Here is a 27,689-nt window from a genome sequence, read left to right on the forward strand (position 1 = left end):
GGTCAATAAAGTCAATGTTTGTGTGTAAACAATAGTTGCTGATTTGCGGTTTCCCATTAAACAGGGTAGGCTATTGAGAATATGGTGACCAGTTCATCCCATCACATTTTCATAAGCTCTGAAAACATGTATTGAGCATCATTGTAGGTCAAACCATTCAAAAGTTAATTTCCACGGCAGCCATTTTGGATTTTAGTCTCTCACAAAGTTTCCCCGCCCCTTTTAAAAATACACCCCGGCTAAATGTGTTTAATAACCCTCCTAGATGACAAATCCATTGAGAAACAGACCTTTGCCCTCCACGGTCATGGAAGTGACAAAAATGACCCTACTAAAGGGCCACAGATGTTTGGCAGGCCATAAAAAAAAATATATATATTTTTTTTAAATGGGTCTTTTGGGAAAAGGGCAATTTGAGGCAAAAGGGCAGGTGCTCAAGCACCAAAAGCCCCCCTCTGCACGTGCCTGCTAGAGATATGATAGCCCTGGTAGTGTCTGTTGATATATATAAGTCTTTCCGTCCCTGATGGACCAAGCCTCTGTTTTGCTAACTACTCTAGATCACTGGTTCCCTAACCATCTACCGATAGAGAAATTGTACGTCTCCTCGGAACAGAAACTGGTGAAAGTAGCCGATCTACAAGCTCACAGAACGTTGCTATCTGAAAAGTAGTGAGATTGTAGATCGGCTATTTTCACAATGAAGTATGTCATACATTGAAAAAACATACTCTCAAATAAGCATTTCATGTTATCATTTATACCTTTGCACATGTTTTCATTGATACAGTCATGTTGTTTGCAATGCACTTTAAATGAAGTCTGCATGAAGTGAGCCTTGAACTGGCGACCTTGCGGTTGTCAGGCAGATGCTCTAGAGAGAAGCCATTGGACCGACAGACCTGATGTAGTGAAAAAGGAGCTCAAACGCAAATAGCTGAAAAATCCTGGGTTTCAGTGTTTTTCAAACTGCTCAAAATTGCGGAAAATCTAAGGGCGGAGCTTACTGGTCAAAGTGATAGTGATGTGTTCCTCATGAGTCAAGGCCCAAGTGTAAGCAAGTTTCACGACATTCGGCCAAATGAGGCATGACTTATGCCTGTTTAAAGTTTGCATTTTCAAAACATTGCTATAGCGCCCCCCTTTGGCCAATTGGAGTAAGATTTGAAATGACCCTCTACATTTCTGCAAAGTTTCAAAGAAATGTGAGTCTGCATGTATGTGTTAGGGGCAGATGAATCATTTTCATAAAACTGCAATAGTTAAAATCTATCTAAATAATAAATAAATAATATATATTTATTTCTCTACTATTCCCTACTATCCCTACTATTTATTATAATATAATAAATAGTAGGGAAAATACGGATTTCAGAAAGAGGACTGTGTTTCAATGCAGGAAAACACCACAGCATCATTATATAGTGGCTGATAGAGGGGAAAAAATGCAAAATGTATATATAAAAAAATAGGCTTAATGTTGCCAAGAATCCCTTTAACTCCAGGCTTTATTTGACTTTATCGTCTCTGTCGGGTGGAAAATGTTACTTTTCAGGATTCAAATTCAAAAATAGCAAAAATAGCAGATCGATGAGCTCAAAACGCATCGCTTCACGCCACATTTCAAGCTTGCAGATCTGCTATTTTGGATTGTGTGATGCTGTGGTACAACCAAGTAGGGCAGTGATATTCAACAGGCGGCCCGCGGGTCAAATCTGTCCCCTGGGGAGCTTTATTTTTTAAGATTTTCTTGACATCAACATCAAGCCTGTGCACTATAAAGGACTGGCACAGACAATATCCAGTATGAAGCAGGCCCTAATAAGTTACCATAATGGACATAATATGTCCATTGTTGTGTCCTATCGGACCTACAGTATAGCACCCAACATTTTTGTTGTCACTGTCTTGTGGCCCCTGACTTCAAGTCATTTTTACAATTGTGACCCCCTGCCTAATCTAGTTGAATACCGCTGAAGTAGGGCATTAATTAATGAAAAAACACAAAAAGTTTAAATACGGAGAAAAGAGGTTTCTGCCCGACAACGTTATATTTTACGACTTTTCTCGCTCGTCGGTTGATCAACGGCAACTCGCTTTGTATCTTTTGTAGCTGCCAGTGTGAATGCAGCATAATTCACCCATGGCAAAGAGCTCCAGCTCAAATTAATATCAACCCAAGCTAAAACGGCCAATGTTGCCAGATTCTGCGAGAGAAATGAGCAACCAGGTCTATGAAAACAATCCCAAAAGAAGCGACCATTAGGCCACATGAGCGCTCTAAATCCATATGCAACGGCTATTCGAAAATGGCCGATGTACAAGTTCACAACGCGTTGTGATGCGACGCGTTGTGAGATCGCTTGTAGAACGGCTATTTTCAAAAGAATCTTGAAAAAAGGGACACATTTTGAATAAACACAAATCTGGTAAGGGGGTCCCTGGCACAAAATATTTTTAGACAAATTCATATTAATTTAGGGGTCCTTGCTTGACATGAAAATGTTTGAGAACCACTGGTTTAAACAACATTTAGGAAGCAAGCCCAAATAAGCAACTAAACTTTGGAAACAAGCACAAAAAAATATAACATTAAAGCATAACATGACAAGCAAAAAAGCAAGCTAGCATGTCACTGATCTTGTTATCTTACCAGTCAAAGCTGCTTTTAGGGGAGTGATCGATCACATCGGGGTTCTCCAAGAAGCGGAAAGCATTGGGAATGGAGGTCGTGGTGCTCTTCCCATACTTCACCGTGACTGTGAGGAGGTCGGAGGGCACCTTCTCCACCCGGTACTCTCCTGTCCTGCAGGTGATGTTCGGTCCAAACTGCTCCCTGCAGAGACAGACAAAGGATATCGTCTCTGTCAGGTGGAAACCTCCTCATATGTCCAAAACTGCTCCTTTTCAGGATTCAAATTCAAAAGTGGCAAAAGTAGCAGATCGGCAAGCTCGAAACGCGTCGCTTGCAGATCTGCTACTTTTGATGCTTTTGTGTGACGCTGTAGTATGATCAAGTAGGGCGTTCATTAACGAAAAGAGAGAGAAAAGTTAAAATATGGAGATAAGAGGTTTCTGCCCGACAGCGACGATATACATAGTTAAGCAACAGTGGTGGAAAGTAACCAAGTACATTATCTGTACGTACTGTACTTAAGTACAATTTTGAGGTACTTTTACTTTACTTGAGTATTTCCATTTTTCAATACTTTATACTTCTACGCCACTACATCTCAGAGGCAAATATTATACGTTTCTTATATAATATATATGGTTTTGTAAGTGATTTTCTTTGGTTAAAATAAGTGTTAAATAGCTCTATATTCTGATAGTACTCATTGCTATAGAGTGTTTGTTCAGTAAAAGGAGTCTCCTTGTCTCTCCAGCTCTTTATAAAACAGAAAATGCATTTTCGTTTCAGTTTCATTTGCAATTTTATCCAATCAGGATAGAGAACTCAATCAGGATATAGATTAAACAAGTGAAATTGGAAGTGATGGCACTAAGAAATGAGCAGGCAAAATTGGAACTGGAACACTATAAAAATGAAGCTTAAAAATGGGTACTTTCTCCTGATTGGCTGAGATTTTGACACCTACCGGAAAATGTATTTTCTGTTTATTAAAGAGCTGGAGAGACGGGGAGACTCCTGTTACTGAACAAACACTCTATAGCAATGATTACTATCAGAATATAGTGCTTTAACCTTTTAACAAAATACTTTTTGTTTTAACCAAAAATATCACTTACCCTACCTTTAAATATATTCATGGTCTTCGGATGCGGAAATTTGCATAGCACAATGTCTGAATAACAAGTAGAACTTATCACTTGAAGTGACAATTATTCAAGTTATTCAATATTCAAGTGAAGAATATCCTTACACGGCGCACTCCACATCTCCGATGGTGACCCTGATGTCATCCTTGGTTCCAGTGTCCAGGTGCTTGCCACGGATGGTGAGGAGCATGCCACCGGCCTTGATACCCCGGGTAGGCTGAACAGTCATGGGGATGGGGTCCTGTATGGTGGGAGGAGTGGGTGGGGGTCCAGAGTTTAATAACACAATGAAAACATGTATAAACACTTTAAACCCTATTATCAGTGTGTAACAATCGGCCTTTACCTAGAAAGGACAGTTATTAACTAAAGGAAAAACAACGGGATCGGCAGGTTTTGAACTTAAATTACTTTATATAATTAGCCACAAATGAAACAATTGTCAAAACAAATGGTAAATAAATAATACAATTCTGGCTTTAAATCAACCTCTATCCCTATACTCTTTCCCTAATAAACGAAATAAATAAACAAACAGATCAACAAAACAATATTACTTTCACAAGCCCCTTCCCACCCAAATCACAACTTCCCCGGTAAACAATAAACAAAGTCCCCACGTCAGTTACAACATTCAGAGAGCGCTGCTCGGGCGAACGCCCACTCGCTTGACAAACATCAACAAACAATCCCTCTGTAAAGTCCGAACGGCCTCTTGTAACCGCGGTCTCGCGAAAGTCTATTGTGTCCTTATATCCAAACGTAAAGTGAGCGGTCGTCCGCACTGACGACTCAAAAGATAACTAACGTTCGGGGTACCCCTGTTATTTGCAATCCACAGAACAGAAAGCTTGGGTTTATCTCACCCGCAACGAGTCTGTCCGTTGTCCGCAGGGCTCGTCCGTTCTTAAAGGAGAATTTTGGACTAAAGTTTTCTTACCTTTTCTATGACGTTATGATATATGGTACAGTAGAAAAATTTCATAACTCCACCCCTGAGCCGCCACAGCTTAAAAGGTGCGCGGATAGGCCTTAGGTTAGATCACATATTTTAATAGCTTTTTTAAAATATTTTTTTGGTGAGATCTGACGTTCATACAGTAGTGACAGAACACTGTCCCAAAAAAAAAAAAAAAAAAAAAAAAAAGAGAAGTCTCGCTAGACGAGATTGAAATCTCGAGATTTCAATCTCGTCTAGCGAGACTTCTGTTTTTTTTTTTTTTTTTTTTTTGGTTGCATAGTGTTCTGTCACTATGAACGTCAGATCTCAAAAAAAAAAAAAAAAAAAAAAAGCCGTTAAAATATGTGATCTAACCTAAGGCCTATCCGCGCACCTTTTAAGCTGTGGCGGCTCAGGGGTGGAGTTATGAAAATTTTCTACTGTACCATTCATCCTAAGATATCATAACGTCATAGAAAAGGTAAGAAAACTTTAGTCCAAAATTCTCCTTTAACTCTTGGCTGCAGCTAACTCCCGAGTTTAAACTTTATAACTTAAACACAATAATGCTGGTGCCTAGGAGATCTCCTCTCTCTTCCCCCTGTCGCTTCTGCTACACAGGTTGTTTGTTCGATTTCCTCCCCCCTGAACCGCACCCTCTATTAGTAACATCGGGTGGCACAAATCATTCAATCACCCCCTAATCAGACCCATTACCCCTCACGTGAATAGGAAATGTTCATATTGCTCATTGTGTCCAACATGTTACATATCACTCGTATATGATAACATGCATAAGTTGGGCAGATGTTACATATCACACGTATAAGATAACACCCATAGATCAAGCAGATAAATATAATAAATATAATGTGCATTTGTCACAAGTGGTTCCCAAACTTTACTGTATCAGGGCCCACTTGACACTTACAAAGTGTTTTGCAGTGTTTACATTTTAAGGGGTCAATTCATCGATTGTGTTCAGCTTGGATCCATGGAACCAAAGTGGTATACTTTTTAAGTAAAACAAGTTTTTCGAGGTTCAAAAGAAAAAAATACCATATGTTACCTAATGTTAAATTATCATTTTTATCAAATTGTAGTGTTTTGTAAATTATTTGGGTGCCCACTTACAGGTTGGGAATGGCTGCCCTATGTAATTTGTTGACCCCAGGGGTCTTGTTGTACTTGGTTGTGGTTAATCCTCTGCTTTCAAAGTATTTTACAGCAGACACAGCACATGAAACACAGCGCGGAGATAGCACAGATATGATCAGTCATACACGCATAGGCACCCTATGCGGGACACTTTGATTTATTTTTCAATTATCTTCAACATTGTGCCATCATCTTCAGTTTCAAAATGCTTTATTTATAAAGCACATAAACAAGTGTTTTACACACAAAATGAAATACAATTATACAAGCTTAAGTAAATTCTCACAATAAACCCCTTTGTTTCAGAGGACATAACGACACTAATAACAAATATAATATAAATACTGCATATATATAAATTCCACTTAAATCATAGTCATATTCTTGTCATCTGGACCAAGTGTAGCTTAATTATTAACAACAACTTGTACAAAATATCTCTAAGCCAGAGAGGGTCGCTTGAAAAAAAATCTATGGCTTATTGGCTTTGATGTTATAGATTAGATGTATGCCTATTTGACAGTGCAGAAACATAATTGCCTTGATGTAACATTAACGAGCATCAACAAGCACCAGCTTGACACACACACACACACACACACACACACACACACACACACACACACACACACACACACACACACACACACACACACACACACACACACACACACACACACACACACACACACACACACGCTGTGACTGCAGTTTGTCTAATTCCTCTCCAAAAGCCCTTGAATATGATTAAGGATGACTGTGATTGTAAGCTCATATTTCATATAACACACCATATAGTAAGAACTCCTCTAACTAAATATATATATTTTTTAAATGTTCCGTTTGTGCAGGACGTGGGACAGACGGTTACATTTCGGGACTGTCCCGCGAGATGCGGGACGGGTGGGCACTCTAACGCACGCACGCATGCACGCACGCACCACATCTGCCTCAGTTTGCTGAGCCAACAGTTAAGGCTTTCGCACTGACTCCCCTGTGAGCAGAGCGTCAACGCCACCGGAGATATGAAAAGCTGGTTGAGTACAGTAGCTACAATGTAACCTGTTAACGTATTAAGTGTGAAACAGGATATTACCATTGTAATATGACAGCGTTTTAGCACCTAATTTACCAGCTGGCATTAGGGTATTGTGTTTGGACACTCAACTTAAATGCTATGCTCCTTGGTGCTGCGCTGATAAGGGAGGCCCTTCTGCTTAAATAAATGGGGCACATACTGTAAATACATAAATAACTGAACAAATAATGAATATAAATAAATGAATACATAAATAACATAATACATTGGGAATATAATTGAAAACATGAAACAACCAAATCGGCGGAAAGTTTCAGGATGCAGTCATTATTTTGGAGGGAAAACATTCCAAGTTGAGGGTAGATTGTGAGTGTGGGTTACTGTGTAAATATAATTAACCACTTAAACCCTGTGTACCTCATTGACCAAGAGTACCCCATTAGGCCCTATACTCCTTGCATTCCTCTCTATACACCAAATTTCTTTGCCGAAAATTGCCGATCAACAAGCTACAACAGGTCGCAAACGCGACCCGTTGTGAGCTTGTAGATCTGCTATTTTCGCTGAGTGTTTGCCCCAGAATAGGGACACTAGGTTTCATGTAGTTAATGTAGATGTGTGTACATATTGTACTGTATGCATCATAATATGTGTCCTGATTATCTACTCCCATCCATGTACTGAAGGGCTGTTTTATTAGTGACGGAAGGGCTGACTTCGGGGATCCCGTAATTTAGTGGGGAAAAAAAGAGTATAGTTGCAGGTCGGGGAGAAACATTTCTAGAACATTTTCTAGAACAATTTCTAGAACATTCTTAAAAGTAAATATTTTTCTATGGTTTACATGCAGATGCATGCAGATATGCGAAACAAACTACATAGTTTTTCTTTTCATTATATATATTGTTATATTGTTTACTTAACTTTAGACTGATGCTAGGTTCTTGGGTTTACCTGTGATCCTAGTTTACTGAGGCACTACACTCTGCTTAATGTAAATCACTCTAGTTAAGAGCTGCTAAATGCGTAAATTGTAATTTTAAATTGTGTGTGCATGTATGCGTGTGTGCGTGTGCGTGTGTGTGTGGTTTACCCTGTATGTGAAGTAGAGAGAAGAGGTTCCCTTCTTCCCCCCCTCCACCTCCACCTCCACATGGCCCCGATGGGGGGTCTGCTGGTGTCTCAGAGGGCTGATCTCACACACCACGCTGGACAGAGAGGGGAAGAGAAAACACACATTTTAATGTCTTTATTTGGATTTTCAGTTCAAGACATAAATCATGTAAAAATCCAAAAATGTCAAGAGTAAAAAGAATGCAATGCAAGATCATGATCAGTTGTCTATATACGCAAGACACAAGCAGTTTACCATATAGCTATAATGTAAGTGACAGCGTCTTTTCCATATAAAGTGACAGCTAATAATGGCACACAGAGAACAATGTTTCATTAATTGTTTTGCCCTTCTTTTAGCCAGTCACACACACACACACACACACACACACACACACACACACACACACACACACACACACACACACACACACACACACACACACACACACACACACACACACACACACACACACACACACACACACACACACACACACACATTATGTCCACATAAACAGAAGCACAATAATCCCTTGTACTAAGGATATAAACACTGCCAGTGCAATCAGATAATGGGAAAACAGCCAGTTACAAAGTGCATATAAGGCAGAACATTGTCACACGCTGTGTGTGTGTGTGTGTGTGTGTGTGTGTGTGTGTGTGTGTGTGGGGGTGTGTGTGTGTGTGTGTGTGTGGTCTGAGCAAGACTTTTCCCCTAGGAAAGAAGAAGAGTCATAGGACAATGCACAGCTGACATCATAAACTTCTAAATAAAATCTTAATTACGTAATTTTCTTATTAATGTGCTAAATATTTCAAATTAATCGCATGTGTTAATGTGTTATTTTCTTTTTACATTCCTAATATATGCTGTAGAATGGCACATGTGCTACAGTATGTGCACTCAAGATCATTGGGCCTCATTCAGCAATAAGTTCCTAATGTTTCCTCTTACATTTCTTCCTAATTCCTAAGTGAAGTTGAGTCAGGTTCATGAAACGTTCTTAAAAGACAGAATTGTTCGTAACTATGTTCTCATGATGATGAATCCCAATCCTTTTTTTTGGGGGTGGGGGGGTTTGGGGGGCGTGGCCACTAGCCAAGCTCCCCCCCCCCAAGCACCCTCACACAACCCACACACATTATACACTTTCACTGGAAAGGGTTTACAACAAAGCTTTTTTTGTGAGTTTGATACTTTTATCAGGCTTGCTGTACTAGCATGGAAAAATGATGGGTACAATTTCACCCATTAAACCACTAAAATTAGGCCTACAGAAGTTGATTTGATGACTGAATGTAAGACCCATCTTTAATAATAACCATTCATTACTTAAAAGTGAATATCTCTGTATGATTGCATGCACTGACCACAAGTCAGTTTTTTAATTCTGGGGGAGGACCCCCAGAATAAAAAAAAAACGTTTCAACTTGTCCAACGGACAAGTACAATTTTAATGTAATTGTCCTTAATGATTTATTACTTGTGAAGGTGGCCCCCGGGCTGCCAGTTGCCCATGTATGATATAGAGCAAAATGGCCACTATGTGAAGGTATTTATGTTGACCTGAACAGCTGGAGATCAGATCTGAACTGAAGTTCTGTTTTCTTTCAAACACCTTGTTATCAGATGACACTTAGGTCAGAGAGTGTGGCTTATTACTCTCATCATTGTTGTCTGTTCTTGTTTGCTGGAGCCCCCCACACTCGGAGCCCCACACCTCACGTCTAAAATATAATTTTTGTCTAGAAAAATCTGGTCAATAGAAAAGTGCCATTGACCAGATCTGTAGAGGGCCCAGTGGAGTAACACATTTTTTTTTTTCCTTCCGATGAAATATTATCTTGATAAGAACAATATACCTTCATCGTTCTTTTTGCTTATAGAATCTGCACACATGTCTGTCTTGTGTCTGTGTCTTACTTCATGTGTGAGAGAGCGAGAGACAGACAGACAGACAGACAGACACACAGACACACAGACACACAGAGAGAGAGAGAGAGGATGTTGGTATTATTATAACAATAGATCTGCATATGAAGACTGTGAAGACAGATTGTGCAATAAACACAATCAAAGACTATTATTGATATTTCCTCCTCTTAATTATAGTTATAAGGAAATGTATAAATTGAATAGTCCTCTTTGTAAGCAATATGTCCCAAAGTTTAAGAACTACAATAAAGCAACACAAATACTATTTATAAATGACACAAGGGCATGCGTTCACACACTTACTATGACCGTGGACTATCAAGGGCAAGACCACCAGATTTCTGAACACTGTCGAATAATTCTGAGATGTGAACATTTAAATTAACTCAAATATGCAAAACATTATCCTCTCTCCATAAGCAGTTGTGCGAAAGTTGATGAGATATGAGGGCCTTGAGGGCAAGGTATTTATGTTAAAGGTATTTACTGCTTGTGTTGACCTGAACACCTGGCTCTGTGGAGATCAGATCTGAACTGAAGATCTGTTTTCTTTCAAACCAGATGACACTTAGGCCCGAGGGTGTGGCTTATTACTCTCATCATTCTTGTCTGTTCTTGTTTGTTGGAGCCCCCCACACTCGGAGCCCCCCACCTCACGTCCAAAATACACTTCTTGCAGGGCTGCCAACATTGCATTGCATTGTCAACATTGCAAAATAAACATTCTATACACTTCCACTGGAAAGGGTTTACAACAAAGCTTTTTGTGTGAGTTTGATACTTTTATCAGGCTTGCTGTACTAACATTGGACAATGATGGGTACAATTTCACCCATTAAACCACTTAAAGTAGGCCTACAGAAATTGATTTGATGACTGAATGTAAGACCCATCTTTAATAATAACCATTCATTACTTAAAAGTGAATATCTCTGTATGATTGAATGCACTGACCACAACCCCCAAGCGGGGGGTCTGGGGGTCCTCCCCCAGAATAAAAAACATTTCAACTTGTCCAACGGACAAGTAAAATTTTAATGGACTTGTCCTTAATGATTTATTACTTGTCAGGACAAGTGGGACAAGCCTTACAGTAAAGTCGACCCCTGTTGTATCATTACATCATTATATCATTGTAGAGTATGATGTAGAGCAGGGGTGGGCAACTTCGATGATGGAGAGGGCCAGACATAGCATATACTGTCGGGACATTCTATGTCACACAAAAGTAGCAAAAATAACATGCTATTTTAGCTATTTTTGAATTGGTATCCAGAAAAGTAAAATGTGTATTTAATTTCAAATGCATTTACTTATACTTATGTTAACTTTATGAACTTAAATACAAATACATTGGACATAAAAAAAGTCAATTTAAGAATTTTAATACCAGTCATTAAGCTACTACGACTGAAGTAATTAAAGCGGATTATGTTTGCAAATGTAACAGCTGAATCAATAATATATCAGTATTCTGATATTAACCTGTGGGCCGCATTAAGTGAAGGTGGGGGCCGCATGTGGCCCCCGGGCTGCCAGTTGCCCATGTATGATATAGAGCAAGATGTCCACCATGTGAAGGTATTTATGTTGACCTGAACAGCTGGAGATCAGATCTGAACTGAAGTTCTGTTTTCTTTCAAACGTCTTGTTATCACATGACACTTAGGTCAGAGGGTTTGGCTTATTACTCTCATCATTGTTGTCTGTTCTTGTTTGCTGGAGCCCCCCACACCCACCAGGCCCCCAGGCACCCACCTCACGTCTAAAATACACTTTTTGGCTAGAAAAATCTGGTCAATAGAAAAATTCCATTGAACAGATCTGTAGAGGGCCCAGTGGAGTAACTAATATATTTTTTCCTTCCAGTGAAATATTATCTTGATAATATGAGGGCAGTGAGGGCAAGGTATTTATGTTAAAGGTATTTACTGCTTGTGTTGACCTGAACACCTGGCTCTGTGGAGATCAGATCTGAACTGAAGATCTGTTTTCTTTCAAACCAGATGACACTTAGGCCCGAGGGTGTGGCTTATTACTCTCATCATTCTTGTCTGTTCTTGTTTGTTGGAGCCCCCCACACACAGAGCCCCCCAACTCACGTCCAAAATACACTTCTTGCAGGGCTGCCAACAACACTATACACTTTCACTGGAAAGGGTTTACAACAAAGCTTTTTTTGTGAGTTTGATACTTTTATCAGGCTTGCTGTACTAGCACTGAACAATGATGGGTACAATTGATTTGGTGACTGAATGTAAGACCCATCTTTAATAATAACCATTCATTACTTAAAAGTGAATATCTCTGTATGATTGCATGCACTGACCACAACCCCCAAGCGGGGGGGTCTGGGGGTCCTCCCGCAGAAACCTTTTAGTTTGAGACCAAATCCAGGAGAAAACCAGGATAAACTCCAGGAGGAGACTCCTGTAGGATCCAGGAGTGTTGGCAGGCCTGCCTAAGAACAGATCACAGCTAAGAAAACATTGGAGTATACCAAAATCTTCTTAAAAACTTCTTAAGTGGGTCTAAGAAGAAATTTCCTCTTAACTCTCTCAGTGCCAGACCCCGAGTTATCCCGAGTTTTTTTTTTTTTTGTTGAAAAAAGTGTTCAGAACCCAAGATATCATTATCTGAAGATTTGCAGCTCCATCCACTCTTTGTTTAACCTATAACTGAAAAAGGCTGTATCTCGCTTCCTAAGCACTTTTTTTTTACTTTGAAAAAAAAAAGAAGTTGGCATGGTTCGCAAAAAAAATTTTTTTCATTGGCACTGAGAGAGTTAAGAACGGTTGCTGAATGAGGCCCATGCATTTAGAAATGTTGCACTTAACTTAATAACTCTTGTAAAACCACAGCTTTATGGGCCATCCACACCAAGCACTATAACTAAAGATATAGCTTTAAAAATGGTTCCAACTCAAAGTGGATGACACCACAACTATAATGATGACAATGGTGAACAATATAGTTCATAGTTGCAGTGCTTGTTTGGACCTTCTCTGTGCCAAAAGCCTACTCATTCACTGCACGTCTGTGACTTGTAGACTGTCTTTCTCTCGTCATGTCGTTCCACTCGGACAGTAGCGATCCAGATAAATATCAAACATGCCGTCCTGTGAGAAACTCGGGAGGCTTAAGATTGGATCTTTTAACCGCTCACACTAGAGGATAATCATACTCGCGCCCGATCTAGGCTGAGGTACAGAACGCACCACTGATACTCGGGGGGGTTGTTTCCGACCCAAAATCAAACCGATTATCTTATAGTGTGAGCCCACATATCGTCTTAGGGTTGAGAACTGGCACCCTGCTCTATCGTTCATTCGTTCGTTCGTTCGTTCGTTCGTTCGTTCGTTCGTTCGTTCGTTCGTTCGTTCGTTCGTTCGTTCGTTCGTTCGTTCGTTCGTTCATTCATTCGTTCATTCACCACAGAGTTGTACACCATGTGGCCTGTGACAGGTTAAAGGGGAGGACAAATGTTTCCCTTGTTTCATGTAGGGCTGGGCGATATGGCTTCAAATCAATATCATGATTATTTCAAATGTTCAATTCGTTTTTGATAGCGCAAACAACGATTGGCTATTTTCACTATTTAATTTTCTGTACGCCACCATTGTACAACAAAGTAGGCTATAATAGACGATTAAGTGGTTAATCAGAGTAATCAATTATTTAAAAAATCTATTAGAATAGTGTCGATTCGTTGGTATATAAGGGGGGAAAATACATTTCATGTAATGGAATATGTCAGTGGTGAACGATGGCTACAGACTTCACAGTCTCGCGGCGAGATGAGAATCTACTATTTGAGAACTGATTCGACTACAATGTCACTTTAACCCATTAAAGGGTCTACACCATGAAAATCACTTTTTTCTTGTTTTTTTGTATTTTTTGGGGTCCCCAGTGTCTCTTGTACCCCAAAAAATGTTTATTTTTTAAATTCAGTCATTCCTTCTCATTTCATGGATTTCCAGAATGGGCGTGTCTGAACAGGCGATCTCAGAATGGAAATGTTTCTGATGTCACAAACATTAATGATGGCAAACCCAATGTTAAATGAAAAGTGCCCGAATCGCTCCGAAACTTTTTCTACCCCCCCTAAGGCACCTCAAACACTTGGTGGAATTGTTCAAAAATGTTCAAAGTGTTTTTTTTTCCGATTTTGTATTTTTCTTAGATGCTTCTTTTTATGCAGAATTTTTCCTTTTTTTTTTTTTTTTTTATATTTTTTTATTTTATTTTTTATTATTAACAGACAGAATTGCTCAGTAGCCCCCCCCTGCCCAAGAGGACGTTTTGGTATTGCAGCTGAAAGTGCTGTATAAGCCAGAGACAATTGACTTGGGATGAGTATATCTGAGTGATGATTTAGGCTCAAACCTTTTGAAAAAGGTTTGAGGGACATACACCATATGATATTAAATACCAAATATTTTTTTTAAATTCATGGTGTAGATCCTTTAACACACTCACCGCCAAAGGGGAGAATTCTCCCCTTTTCAGTCAATGGTCTCAACCGCCAAAGGGGAGATTTCTCCCCTTTTAATTTTTTTTTTTAATTCTGTTTTTGAATTCCTAAAAAAAATCTCTAATTTCTTAGTATACATTTATAACCCTAACCCTAACAAATTAATAAATAAAAAACATAAAAATAAAAATAAATCCGTTCACTTCAATGTTAAAAAATTAAATTAAAATGAATTCACATTGTTTCTAGAAAAGAATGATTAAAATCCTGGCAGTGGGTGATTTTATTATGAAAAAACTTTGGCGGTGAATGTGTTGCCGGAAACGCATATGTGTCATTTTAAGATAAAAAAAATAGCAGATATACAAATTCATAGCGCGGCAACGTGCCGTGCTATGAGCTTGTATATCTGCTGTTTTTGAATAGCCAAAGAAATCTAAAAATTACACAGATGCGTGTCTTAATGGGTTAAGAGAATGGTCCTGTGTCTTGAAGGGCCCGTTTGATCAATAAGCTGGGCATAATCAGCTAATCCAAATATCTGCACCCAGCCACTTCAAGGCAAACGCGGCGCTGGATCTCAAAGAAAGACTGTGAAAGAAAGTTAATGAGATAGAGAGACAGAGAGAGAATGTGTGTGTGTGTGTGCGTGCATGTGTGTAGATAATCACCTGGTGGAGACAGAGTATTTGTCAGTCAGGTGCTTGCAGGGCTCTCCCACCACCTTGATGCTCTTAATGTCTTCCTTCTGGATGCCCAGGTTGGAGCCGCGGATAGTGATGTAGATGCCTCCCTTCATGGGGCCGAACCGTGGGATGATCTGCAATAAGAAAAATTAGAACTGACTGAGGACTGAGTGATGACTGACTGACTGAAATTCCTAAAATTATATGTAGGAGATAAGCACAGCTACTCACATCAGTGATTTGGGGGTCCGGACACTCTATGTTGTTGGGGTCCTCGCCCACGCGCTGATCAGAGGCGCACAGCTTCCCATAAACGCACGCCTTGCGCCGGGCGCACCACACACACTGGTATCTGCGGTCGGTGTTCTTACACAAGCTGCAGTCTTCTCTGCCCATGGAGCAGTTGTACAGATTTACTGTATGGGAGAAGGACAGAGAGAGGACACATTCAAGAAAAGATGCACATCTTGGTTTGAATTTTCATTAGAGCCACAAACCAATCCGTTTAGCCAATATACAGTATTGGCCATTATTTGACTATTTTTTTATGACATCAGTATCAGCAATTACTGTACTTTTTCAAGTAGTCCCTAATTTGGCCGTATCTTTATACATTTTTCACATTTTCTAATGTTTTCAAAAATAACCGATGGACATGATCGGCTATTTTTGAATGTTCTATTTTTGAAAAACAAAAAACAAATGCAAGTTTGTAAATAATATAGATACAAATATCAGTAATCAGTGGTCTAGGACTCTCCAAAAATCGGGAACGGTATCGGACCCAAAAATCTGGCATCGGTCCGGCTCCAATTTGCATCCTAATAAATATAGTACATGATGAAAATCATCGCTTTCATGTCTGACAGAAAGCTTCTTGGCTCCTTCAGGAGACAATTTAAAACATTATAAACGAAGCACTCATCCTCCAAAGTGAGTACATTAGGAATATAGCGTGTGTCCAATCCTATTGGAGTGATGTTTTAAAAATAGTTTAACCATTAACCAAATCATTTCTCGGTTTTAATTTTCAATTTAGGATCGAAGGCAACTGTGATGTGGCACTCGCATTTGGAATCCAACATCATACAGACACAGGGTGATTTAAATAAAGGATAATGGATAATATGTGTTTTGAAATAATAATACAAATCTACAAAATAACTTGTACTGTAACTAAAGTTGAGTACATGTACTTAGTTACATTCCACCACTGCCAACGTACCGCTCAGAATGCTGTCTATCTTCTTGCCCGTCTCCCGGTCCTTCACGTAGAACAAAATGGTGGTATTTGGCAACTTGTCGTAGGAAAACTGAGGAATTAGAATAGAATAGTATTAAAGTACAGAGAGCGCTGAAGTTTAATGGCAGTTTTCTTTTTAGCAGAAAACTGTGTGCGCTGCTTGAGGAAAGAAAAACACTAAAACAAAACAACACATCGTTGCCGTCGGGCAGGAACCTTGTATCTGTTTTTCAGTTTACGTTTTTGTTTCATAAATGAATGCCCTACTTTGTCATCCGAGAGTGTCGTGCAAAAGTAGAGGAAATAGCCAATCAAGTTAGCTCACAACACGTCAAAAGGTGACGAGCTTGCAGATCTGCAATTTTCCCTATTTCAGATTTATTTTAAGTGAAAGTGAAAGTAGTGGTTAAGTTGTCTGATTTTTTTTTCATTTGCCTGAAAAGTAACGGTCTTGGACAAACAAGGTTTCCACCCGACAGTGACGATATCCAGTTTGGCAGACGTTCAACTGACGGAAATCAATGCAAGAAAAGAACATAACATAGCTGGGGGGGGGGGGTTGATTATGCTTGAATTGACAATCTGAAGACAGAGCTGCCAGATCTCCCGGTATAGGGAGAGTCTGGCCATTAGAAGGGGCTAGAGAATATCAAAGGAACTGCAAAGAAGGGAGCTAAAGTGGTGATCTGATTTCTAACCCTTGGAACACAGTCAGTTTACATGCATTCTTTTAACTGAGCACTGGCTGCAATGCCAACAGACTTTAAAGGACAGTGAACTGCTTCGCAGCCACGCGGTAACAACACAACACAAGTCATTTACCCCCTGCTGAGTTGAGGTACACACTGCACTGGGGTCTTCATGACCAATAAACTTCAGGTACTGTAACTGTATTGAGAGCAACAAACAAACCAGCTAAGCACTAAGCGCAGGACAGGTCCGCACTGCCAGCAGAGGAACAGTGACAGGGTGACAGCTCAGAGGTGGAGACTTGAGACTTAAGACTCAACACAGATTTAAGGTTTTAAGATTTAAGTCACGAAACTCCTCTGCTGTGAGAGACTTGACTTAATTGCGTACTGACTTTGAGACTCGAAAGCAAATTACTTGATCAGATTTGGGTCGGCAAAACCTTGGAACAATAGCTCATTGCAACTTTAAACGTATCACTACCACACAGGCCTAGTTTAGCCTTTGTGCACAGTTCTGTCTTTTCTGTATAGCGTTTGAGATCTGGGCTCGCGTCGGTCAAGGTGCGAGAAAATCTTGGACTGGGGCTCAGGGGGCGGGGGTGACCATTACTGAGCTACTGCTACATGCAGGTCACATGCACAGCAATCAGCAACACTGACATTGAAACCTCTGAAGCTGTAGAAATGTCCTCCCTCCACGATGACCGCCTCCTCTGTGTTCCTCATCAGCTCAGTGCCAATGGTGAAGGTGCGCCCCTGCAGAACAAGACAGAGAGGAGGAGGAGGAGGAAGAGGCTTTGTCAAGGTCAACTTTATTTGTCCCAAAGTGGATGATTTGTGTTAGATTAGATTAACCCATTAAGACCTGAGGCCGATTCTACAAACAGTTTTCTGAAAAACGCCTGTTGCTATATCAGTGGTGCTCAAACTTTTTCATGTCAAGGACCCCCAAAATGATTTGGCCGCGGACCGCCATCTCAAAATATTTTGTTCCGGGGACCCCCTAGAAGCAAAGATTTCAGTTAAAAATGTATATATTCAAAGATTTGCACAAATGTTCAATATTTTTCAAAAATAGCAGATCTACAAGCTCGCAGCACGGCACGAACTGATGTGCTGTGAGCTTGCATATCTGCTATTTTTTAAATATCAAAAAATTATAACTAAAATGAAAGCACTCGCACACACACACACACACACACACACACACACACACACACACACACACACACACACACACACACACACACACACACACACACACACACACACACACACACACACACACACACACACACACACAGTCTTAATAGGTTAAGAACATCTAAAACACATTACACATAAAACAAAAACAAACATAAAACACCCACAAGATCCAGTGTTCACAGCAACAATACCCCACCCCACCCCATCGTAGACAGCAGACTATACTACCATATTGTATCTAAAAAGAAAGCAAGAAAGATCCTCCTTTTTTCACTCCTGGATTTAGATAGTAAATTAAATTAGTACATTTAGATACATGAATGTGCGTAGACTGTTTGTCAGTAAACTGTAATGCTATCCCAAATAACATTTTTGGCCTACTCAGGTTGGAGTCAGATTGTTTTTTCATCAACTGTGAACAGCAAAAAAAACACATGGAAACCGATTTTGGCAAATCAGATTTGAACCCCATTCCTAGGTGGTTTGAAATGTGATCCAAATCTGATTTCTAAACATGTGTCTAAGTCTGGACACTCTCTGGACTCTGAAGCATGATTTATAGGCTACTTTGTTGTATGATGGTGTCACTCACCGAAGATTGCCTGTCTACGATGTCTCAGGATGTGAACTTAAAGCATGTGCAACGCGGCGTGCAACGAAGTATAAATCAAGCCTAATATGGAGGGATTGAGTTGAATAGAGCACCAAAGTCGGATGTAATTTATGCATCCTACCTGGGTCATGTTTTTCCCCCCCCCCCATTCTGAATTACCATAGACGTGTTTAATATCACGTCATATAAGAACTGTGTTCCAAAAATAAACAAATGAGCACGGCGGTTTGACTCATATGGATACGAAGCATCAACTGGCGGCGAGAAAACGTTTACATTACCGCCACCGAATTAATGAAATTTTCGCCAGAAACAGACTGTATCAAATTTGAGTGACTGACTATCGTAAACGATACAGAGCCACCTCCCTGACAATAGCAAATTGTTTATTTTAGGACCACAATTCTTATATGAGACGATTCTAAGATGGCCCAATGTTATTCTCCATAGAGAAATTACTTCAGTGACCCAGGGGATGACTTCTGTACACCCAAATGCCGTTGATTGACATACCTTGTACACGTCCAGGTGCATGCCCTCAAAGCTGATGAGGGTCTTGAAGCCCACGTGGATGAGCATGGGGTCTGGGTTCTCAAAACGAGGACAATTTCCTTCCTGAGTGGAGATGAAAACAGACATAAAACATCTGCCGCCTCTCTCTCAGACTTTACATTTTTAAATGTACCTAACTTTCAAGAACACATAATCATCCAACTGCACATTGCGCATTTAAGCATGCAGATGTCTAAATATAAACCTTACTTTTAGCAACTTTTTCATATTCATACCCTCAAAGAAGACATAGGGCAGATGCTGAAACATGCTAGCATAAACATGGTTGGGGTTTAGTGTCCTTGTAGAGGAAGCACAGAGCTACAGTATGTCAGACCCCCCCTTAAGACCTCTACACACTGTACGATATTTGACCCGATTTGGCTCTCAGGGATATTTTTTGGTGATCGCCGAGAAAACCACCGATCTCAGTCCAGATCGGGCGTTCCTCGGCGAGGTGTTGATCGCGCAGTGTGTAAGGTACTCCGAGAAGAAACACCCCGATAAATTGTGGTCGGCGAACGGTTCCCGATTTTCTAGCATGTTGGATATTTGGGTTTGTCGGATCCGATGAGAGCCGTGCTACAGCCAATGAGAGCACATTGAAGCCACGCACCGGTCCGTGGCTAGTCCTCCCGCATAGAACCGCAATATTACCGTACAGACAGTCCAGTCCTGTATTAGATAAACATGATAAACAGATTGATAGAGTGAGCGAGCCTGCTCGACAATGGGGCTGTTTATTATTAGAGAGGAATAGGGCTTGCAGACAGAGAGAGAGAGAGAGAGAGAGCTGTGTGTATGTGTGTGTGTGTGTGTGTGTGTGTGTGTGTGTGTGTGTGTGTGTGTGTGTGTGTGTGTGTGTGTGTGTGTGTGTGTGTGTGTGTGACGCAGGTATGTGTCTCTGAACAGTATTGCCAGGTTTTGCGCGAGAAATAAGCAACCAGGTCTATGAAAACAAGCCGAACAAAAGCGACTATAGGCTGCATGAGCACTTTAAACCTATATACAAATAAAATAGCCGATCTACAAGCTCACAACGCGTCGCAGCTATTTTCAAAGAAAAAAAGCAACATTAAGAAATAAAGCCAAATAAGCAACTACACTTTGGAAATAAGCTAAAAAGAAACCACCAATATTTTTTACAAGCAACTCGCTTATAATAAGCAGACACGGCAACACTGGTTGACTTGAAACGTTTGTTTCAGAGAGGGAGAGAGAGAGAAATACAGAGAAATTGAGAATTATTTAATGTCAATCATTAGCGTCTTGTCTCGGTCTCGCGCATATATCACGGTAGCCTTTCACGTTTTCGTGAGACGTTTGGAATAAAAACAAATGTATGTATTGGGTCGGGATCACATCGTGGTGAAATATCTTGTAATCAGTGAATCCCTGTCACCGAGCAATCAATCGTGCGAGAATCACAACGATATATTTAGCCCGATTTCAGGAGAGAAACTCGTGCAATGTGAAATGCTTAACGATCTGTTCACTCGCCGACCATTTCAAATATCGTACAGTGTGTAGAGGTCTTTAGTCCATTTGAATGTTGGTTTATAATATGTTTGCATACGTATAATTTCTGTGCTTCCTGCCTTGTACTTCAGTGGCTGTGTGATGTGTTGCAAAGTGCTTTTTTGTTCCTTTCTCTGTGATTGCTGTCTTGTTGGGATTTGGCATTTGTGTGCTTTGTTCTGTTCTGTCATATTTGTGTGGTTGTTTGTGATATAAAAAAATAAAATGTAATTATTATTATTTTTACAAAAAGGTGCTAAAAAAATCAATTGCATGCCATTATGATTATGATCATTTACTTTTGAGGCATGTTGGCTTCATGTGACTGCACAGTAGACAGACACAGAAGGAGAAGGCAGAGCAAGTCCTGACACGAACTCAAAACAAACTTAAACCTCAGTTACCCCCTCCCATTGGAACAAAATGTAACTCCTGAGGTGAATAAGGTAAGGTAAACCACAAGGTCTGTACTTGGTCCCCTCCTTTTTTCCCTTTATCCCAAATCTCTTTGCCGAAAATAGACGATCTACAAGCTCACAACGCCCGTTGTGAGATTGTAGATCGGCTAAGTTTGCAGAGTGCTCGTCCACAATGACATGCTCAGTCAGAATAGGGACGCTACCCGTAGGGTTCAAGTGGTTAAGATTGAGGGTCCTTTCAAGCACATCTCAAAACAGATGCACACTGACATGGTGGGAATGTGATGTGTCAATCACAAGTCAACCTTCATAGCAGGCAGGCTCTTCAGCAGCGTTGCCAAGTCTGCTTATTATTAAGACTTGTTTTTCTGTAAAGTCGCTTGTTAAGTCGCTTGCATTTGATGTATTACTCCGTATTTACCTGCTTACCGTAAATCGCTCTGGATTAAGTGTCTGCTAAATGCCTAAATTGTAAATATACTGTAGTTGTGGGTGGCGTTTTTTGGGGGGCCCGTTTCTAAAGTGTCATTGCTTATTTGGGCTTGCTTCCTAATGTTGTTTAAACCAGTGGTTCTCAAACATTTTCATGTCAAGGACCCCCAAATTAATATGCATTTGTCCGCAGACCCCCATCTGAAAACCATTTGTGCCAGGGACCCCCCATACAAGGTTTGTGTATTTAAAATGTTTCACTTTTTTTTCACAAAAATAGCCAATGAATATAGTTTTAAAGTGTTAAAACTGATTTTGATGCATGATCCTTCTTTTTGGGCTTGTTTTCGTAGACCGGGCCTGCTTGTTTCTCTTGCACAATCTGGCAGCAGTGCTCTTGCAGCCACTGTCATGGGAATACAGCTTGCGAGGGGTCACTCACCTGGTGGTGTTTGATGATGTTGGGGCCCGTCACGGTGTCATACATGTCACTGCAGGTATGATCCAGTGTGTTCCACTGGCACTCCCATTGGCTGCTCACACAGGATATGCACCTGGACACCACCCCCCCACACACACACACACACACACACACACACACACACACACACACACACACACACACACACACACACACACACACACACACACACACACACACACACACACACACACACACACACACACACACACACACACACACACACACACGAGATACAATACAAGGACAGATATTTACAAGGTGCTGTAAAAAAATGTACAGTCAGCAAATACCCAAACACCCTTCAGGGGTACAAGTAACAGCGTCTTTGACATATTTGGTGCATGGCTACCGATAGTAAAAGAGATTGCACAGATTTGTGCGAGCCGTTTAGCTGCTTTTTTGGCATCCTAAGTTGTCAAGCCTCTTACAACCAACCTATGTACATGTCCTAGGCTGCCAAAGATACACAGTAGATTGCACCCCCCTTGTATAAATGCTATTTGAATTGGAATATCTAAACATAATAACTAAAATGACAGTCTTAATGGGTTAAGACAGGATAAAGAATAAAGAAGGAATCGTTGCTGTCGGGCAGAAACGTCATCTCCATATTTCAATTTTTTATGTTATTTTTGTAAACTAATACCCCTACTTCATCTTACAAGAGTGTCACACAAAAGTAGTGAAATATATATATATATATATATATATATATATATATATATATATATATATATATATATATATATATATATATATATACGATACGATCTACAAGCTCACAACACCTCACATCACAAGGCACTGTGAGCTTGTAGATCGGCTATTTTCACTATTTTAAATGTTTTTTTAAAATACTAATAAAAAAAGGAACGGTTTTGGACGTATGTATCTTGCTAAAAATATATATATGATTTTTTTTTATCATTTAAAAAAATATATTATTCTGTTCTGAATGTGTATTTATCTATTATGAAGATGGCGCTGACGGCGCTGACTGACGTTAACTTACACTGTGCTGATTTAAATTAAGTTAAATCCTTGTGTTGCTCACGGACACACCTCTGTGCAATGCAATGCATCGTCTGCATTTCTCTGCCTCTCTAGACCGAGTCTCCGTCTCCTCTCCCCCCCCTGACTGTCTGAGACCGACTCGAGACTGTTGTTAACCTATTAGCTTAAGTTTACACGTGTTGGGTGAAAAATATTATAATACTGAACTAAACGCGGGTGGATAACATTTTATTGTGAAAATCAGAGAGCACTGTTTCCACCATTTGTGTAACTTAACACAGCGCGCCGGCATAGAGCACGCTGGTCAGTTATCTTAACTCACAAAAACACATTGAACATCCTGTTAAACCTTCAAATTAAAACCATATGACGACGTAAACAATGACACATGTGTAGTGTACTGCGTGTATGCACGTTCTCGCGAGTGGCTATATATGGAAAGCTAGCTCCTGCGTTCTTCAATTGATTTCTGAACGAACCTGACCACTGAATGTACCGCTATTGTTGAAGGCTGGTGTAGATTGACTTTATTTGCCGTGGGTTTTTGTACTGGAGTCGCAGAAATTATCACTTTCTGTCTATTTTTCCTCGGTAGGTTTCACTGTTTTAAAATACTTTTATAATCTCTTGTATCCTCTCATTATGTTTTTGAGCTCCTAATTATTTTGTTTCCCCAAATTCGACTTGTAAACAAGTGGTGAATGAAATCACAGAAGACTCGTCCCTGAACACACTCGCCCCGGGTCTAATCCGGCGGCCTCTGTCCGCGAAATGAATGGGGGCGAGTGTGTTTTGGGGCGAGCGTTCCGGTTACCATCGGAACGCTCGCCCAGAATCGATTTTTTTACTCTCTCTCGCTTTGCTGCCTGAGCCCTGAGCAGCACAGTGCAAGTTAACGCCAGTCAGTCAGCGCCGTCAGCGCCATCTTCATAATAGATAAATACACATTCAGACAGAACTCGGCCCGAAAACGTTGGGTCGGGCCGGGTCGGGTTCGGGTAGACTTTGAGAACTCTAGTACCTACCCTAGGAGACACGGGGAGAACATGCAAACTCCACACAGAAAGGCCCTTTCGCCAACCCCACCTAGGGTATGGGCACTGATGACGCGGAGGAGAGAACACGCCCCCAGCGCCCACAGCGTCCCCTGCGGGAATCGAACCCAGGACTTTCTAGCTGTGAGGCGACAGCGCTACCGACTGCGCCACAGTGCCCCCTTCATTCATTCATGTATTCATATCAGACACGCCCCTTCCTGTATAAACCCATTGGGCCTCATTCACTAAGCTTGTTTACGCACATATTTTGTACTTTTCCACGTTAACGAGTCTGATTCATATGAGCATCACGCTTGGCAGAGTCATGCGCAGAGCAAGTTCTGCCAGGGAACTCAGTGCAGTTGTTGGTGGCCGACCATTGGACCGGCTCAGCTCCACGTACAGTACACATCCACCCATCCAATCACACTCATTTCATTCTCAGACCGCTCTATTTAAGCTGGAAGTTCACACTTCTCATCCTGCTTGCTTTTGCTGCACTCATACTGTTGCTGCTGCTGCTGCTATCATTGCGTCTTGCTAAAATGCTGCTCATCACCCACCACCCCAGCTACCACCTGTCGTTTTGACTTTGGATGTTTCCGGTTGCCTTTTATGGTCTTAAATGGGGCGTGGAAGAATGCAAATGATCTCCACATGAGCTTAACTCTGACTCTCAAACAAAAATTAGATACACCTGTGATCCAAACATATCAGGTCTCTACACCACCTTTTGTGAATTGCACGTCAATTTGTGCTTAGAGAAAGTAAACGCCCCTTTAGTAACTTTATTTACACACTATTTACACTATCAGCTTAGTGAATGAGGCCCATTGTAACTTCAAACTACATTTTTAAGACTAATTGAAAGAACTCATCCCTGGTTCTGGTGACTAATATTGTCCTTCTAATGCGTGAGGGGGCCATATTTTTTCAATTACTTTTTCTATCTACAAGCTCATGGCGAGTCAAATCGCTTTTTTCAACACAAAAAAATCGTAGTAATTTGATTGATTATTAGTATATCTGCAAAGTAACTTGTAACTAAAGCTGTCAAATAAATGCAGTGGAGTAGTACAATATTTGCCTCTGAGATGTAAAGGAGTAGAAGTAGAAGTAGCCAAATAATATATAGGTTCAAAGTAGGGGTGTGCTGATACACTAATTTCACGAAACGATACGATACGATATTGGGCTCACAACTTCGATACGATTTCGATACGATACGCACTTTTTTATTATGAAAATATATGGGGAGAAAAAAAACAAATGCAAACAAATAATTCTGTTTTTGCATATTTCAGACATGCAAACTTGTAGCTTTTCAGCTACAATAGCCGTTTTGAATCCAAATAGGGCAATAGTGTGACACCTGACCCCAAAAAAAACAATATTTTTTTCCCCCAAAACGATACATATCGTCACGAAAACGTATCACGATATATCGCGGGACGATATATCGGCACACCCCTAGTTCAAAGTGATCAAACTGATTTTGACGCGTGATCCTGTGTGCGTGCGTGCGTGCGTGCGTGCGTGCGTGCGTGCGCTCTTCACTATGCACAGGAAGGATCCTTGTAGTGGTGCCGGCCCACCAACGGCAAAAGAATCCAAATGATTGTCTTCATGAGACAAGAAGGTGGCCACACACACTGGTAGCCAAAGTGCCAATATTTTATTCTGGACGCAGAGGAATGAAAACCAACATTTCAGCATCTTCTTCAGGGTACCCTGAAGCAGATGCCACTGTCATGGGAATAAAGCAAAATATTTGTATAGGTTTCCACCCGACAGCTGTGGGGTGCACACTTGGACACCTAGACAAACAGAGAGAGGAGAGAGAGAGAGTGAGGGATGGCTGACTCACGGTGTGTTGGCAGCTCTCTTCACAGTGGCGGCACAATTATAGAACTTGAACTCCCGCGTCGCCAGTTCTATGCTCTCGTTGAAGATGACCTTGATGGGCACCGCCAAAAAGTCTAGAAGGCACAGCAGCAAAAGAGTGGGTTCAGAGATAACAATTTATAGAGAGAGAGGAGAGAGAAAGAGAGACTCTGTTTGCTGTACCCAGTAGGGGAAATTATGTTCTCCTCTGATTGAATGTAGACATACAAAGCATGAAGTTTCCCCCGCTCGCCTCGCTCCCTTTCATGTCCGCGTCTGACTTACACACACGCACACACGCACACGCGCACGTGCATATAATTCATTCATCAATGATCACTCCATAAATGTTCAGATTATTCAGATGCCTTTCAGACGGTGAGACAATGCTGCTCCGCAGGTCTACAATGGAACAAACGGGTGTAGCCAAAGTCTGCAACTGGGTTCCCGTCTACAACCCAAAATGGGCCCTATGTTCTGGAAATAAAATACCACTTGTGGTGGTGCGTGCGTGCGTGCGTTTCTAGATACAGGGGATAGGTGAGACGTTCACTTATCATTTATACTTTGAATACAGAAGAACGTAGAATACAAGAACAACCTCTGAATGAAACATTCAGGACCTAAAGCTTCATCATTCAATATCTCTAAAATACACACTATCAAGTCAGTAAAGTGTTACTACTTTATCAACGAATCGTTTAAAGATGTGGATCAGATGTTTGTTACAGATGTATGGACATCTGATTTTATTTCATGACCAATAAAGACATCAATCAATCAAATGGTAACTCTGCCTATGCATAACGTGAATCCTGCTATTCTATTATGAGGAGTGAACACATCCTGATGCATTCTGTGAGTGGAGAGCATGCTCTCTCTGAGCTGGAAAATCACAGCCTGCCTGCCTGCCTACGTAACATGATGCATTTCAATTAGTTTCATGTAGGCTGGCAATGATTTTCCAGTGCAGAGAGAACAATTAAAGGGCTGCCTCAGTAGCAGATGGATCTAAGCATCAATTACTGGTTCCATTATACAGCAGTACCCATGCTGTTTTTTGCTGTTTTAGTTGTGTCTAGTATGTGGAAATCGTATGAATGCATTTATTATTGATTAAAAATGTCTGTTTATTTCTCCTCCCCCATACAGTCATGGCACTCACTTTATACAGACAGTTGCACTCAAAGGACCAAATTGGAAATAAGCTCTTGAGCCTTGTTTGTGTTTTATCCTTTTGACAGATAATGTATGTACAAGTTACGTCTTGCTCATGACAGAACGACACTGGTGAACTTGCCCTTCAAGTGACCTGTTAGGATTTAGTTTTAACTTCATGTCTTCAATCGTTACCGTGATGGTAGGTGCCCTAAACCTGTGTATCGTTTGACACAGAGTACCAATCTGATACCGGAGCATTAAATAAATAAATGAATGAATAATGCTAAAACAAATCGTTCCAG

General features: G+C 40.6%; 1 protein-coding gene across 1 annotated transcript in view; it reads right to left on the reverse strand.

Annotated features, from left to right (window-relative positions):
• LOC308080135 (plexin-B2-like) overlaps positions 1-27,689 on the reverse strand; it is a 63,054-nt gene that overhangs the window by 20,690 nt on the left and 14,675 nt on the right. Inside the window, exons 8-17 of the mRNA XM_080421895.1 lie at positions 26,210-26,321; positions 22,250-22,361; positions 19,400-19,501; positions 17,728-17,823; positions 16,358-16,445; positions 15,364-15,548; positions 15,118-15,266; positions 8,011-8,125; positions 3,885-4,021; positions 2,654-2,836 (exon numbers count right to left, since the gene is read on the reverse strand). Coding sequence (XP_080278021.1) covers positions 2,654-2,836; positions 3,885-4,021; positions 8,011-8,125; positions 15,118-15,266; positions 15,364-15,548; positions 16,358-16,445; positions 17,728-17,823; positions 19,400-19,501; positions 22,250-22,361; positions 26,210-26,321 — 1,279 coding nt within the window. The remainder of the gene's footprint in view (positions 1-2,653; positions 2,837-3,884; positions 4,022-8,010; positions 8,126-15,117; positions 15,267-15,363; positions 15,549-16,357; positions 16,446-17,727; positions 17,824-19,399; positions 19,502-22,249; positions 22,362-26,209; positions 26,322-27,689) is intronic.

The sequence above is a fragment of the Gymnoscopelus braueri genome, assembly GCF_963280865.1.
Source record: "Gymnoscopelus braueri genome assembly, chromosome: 24".
Classification (NCBI taxonomy): Eukaryota; Metazoa; Chordata; class Actinopteri; order Myctophiformes; family Myctophidae; genus Gymnoscopelus; species Gymnoscopelus braueri.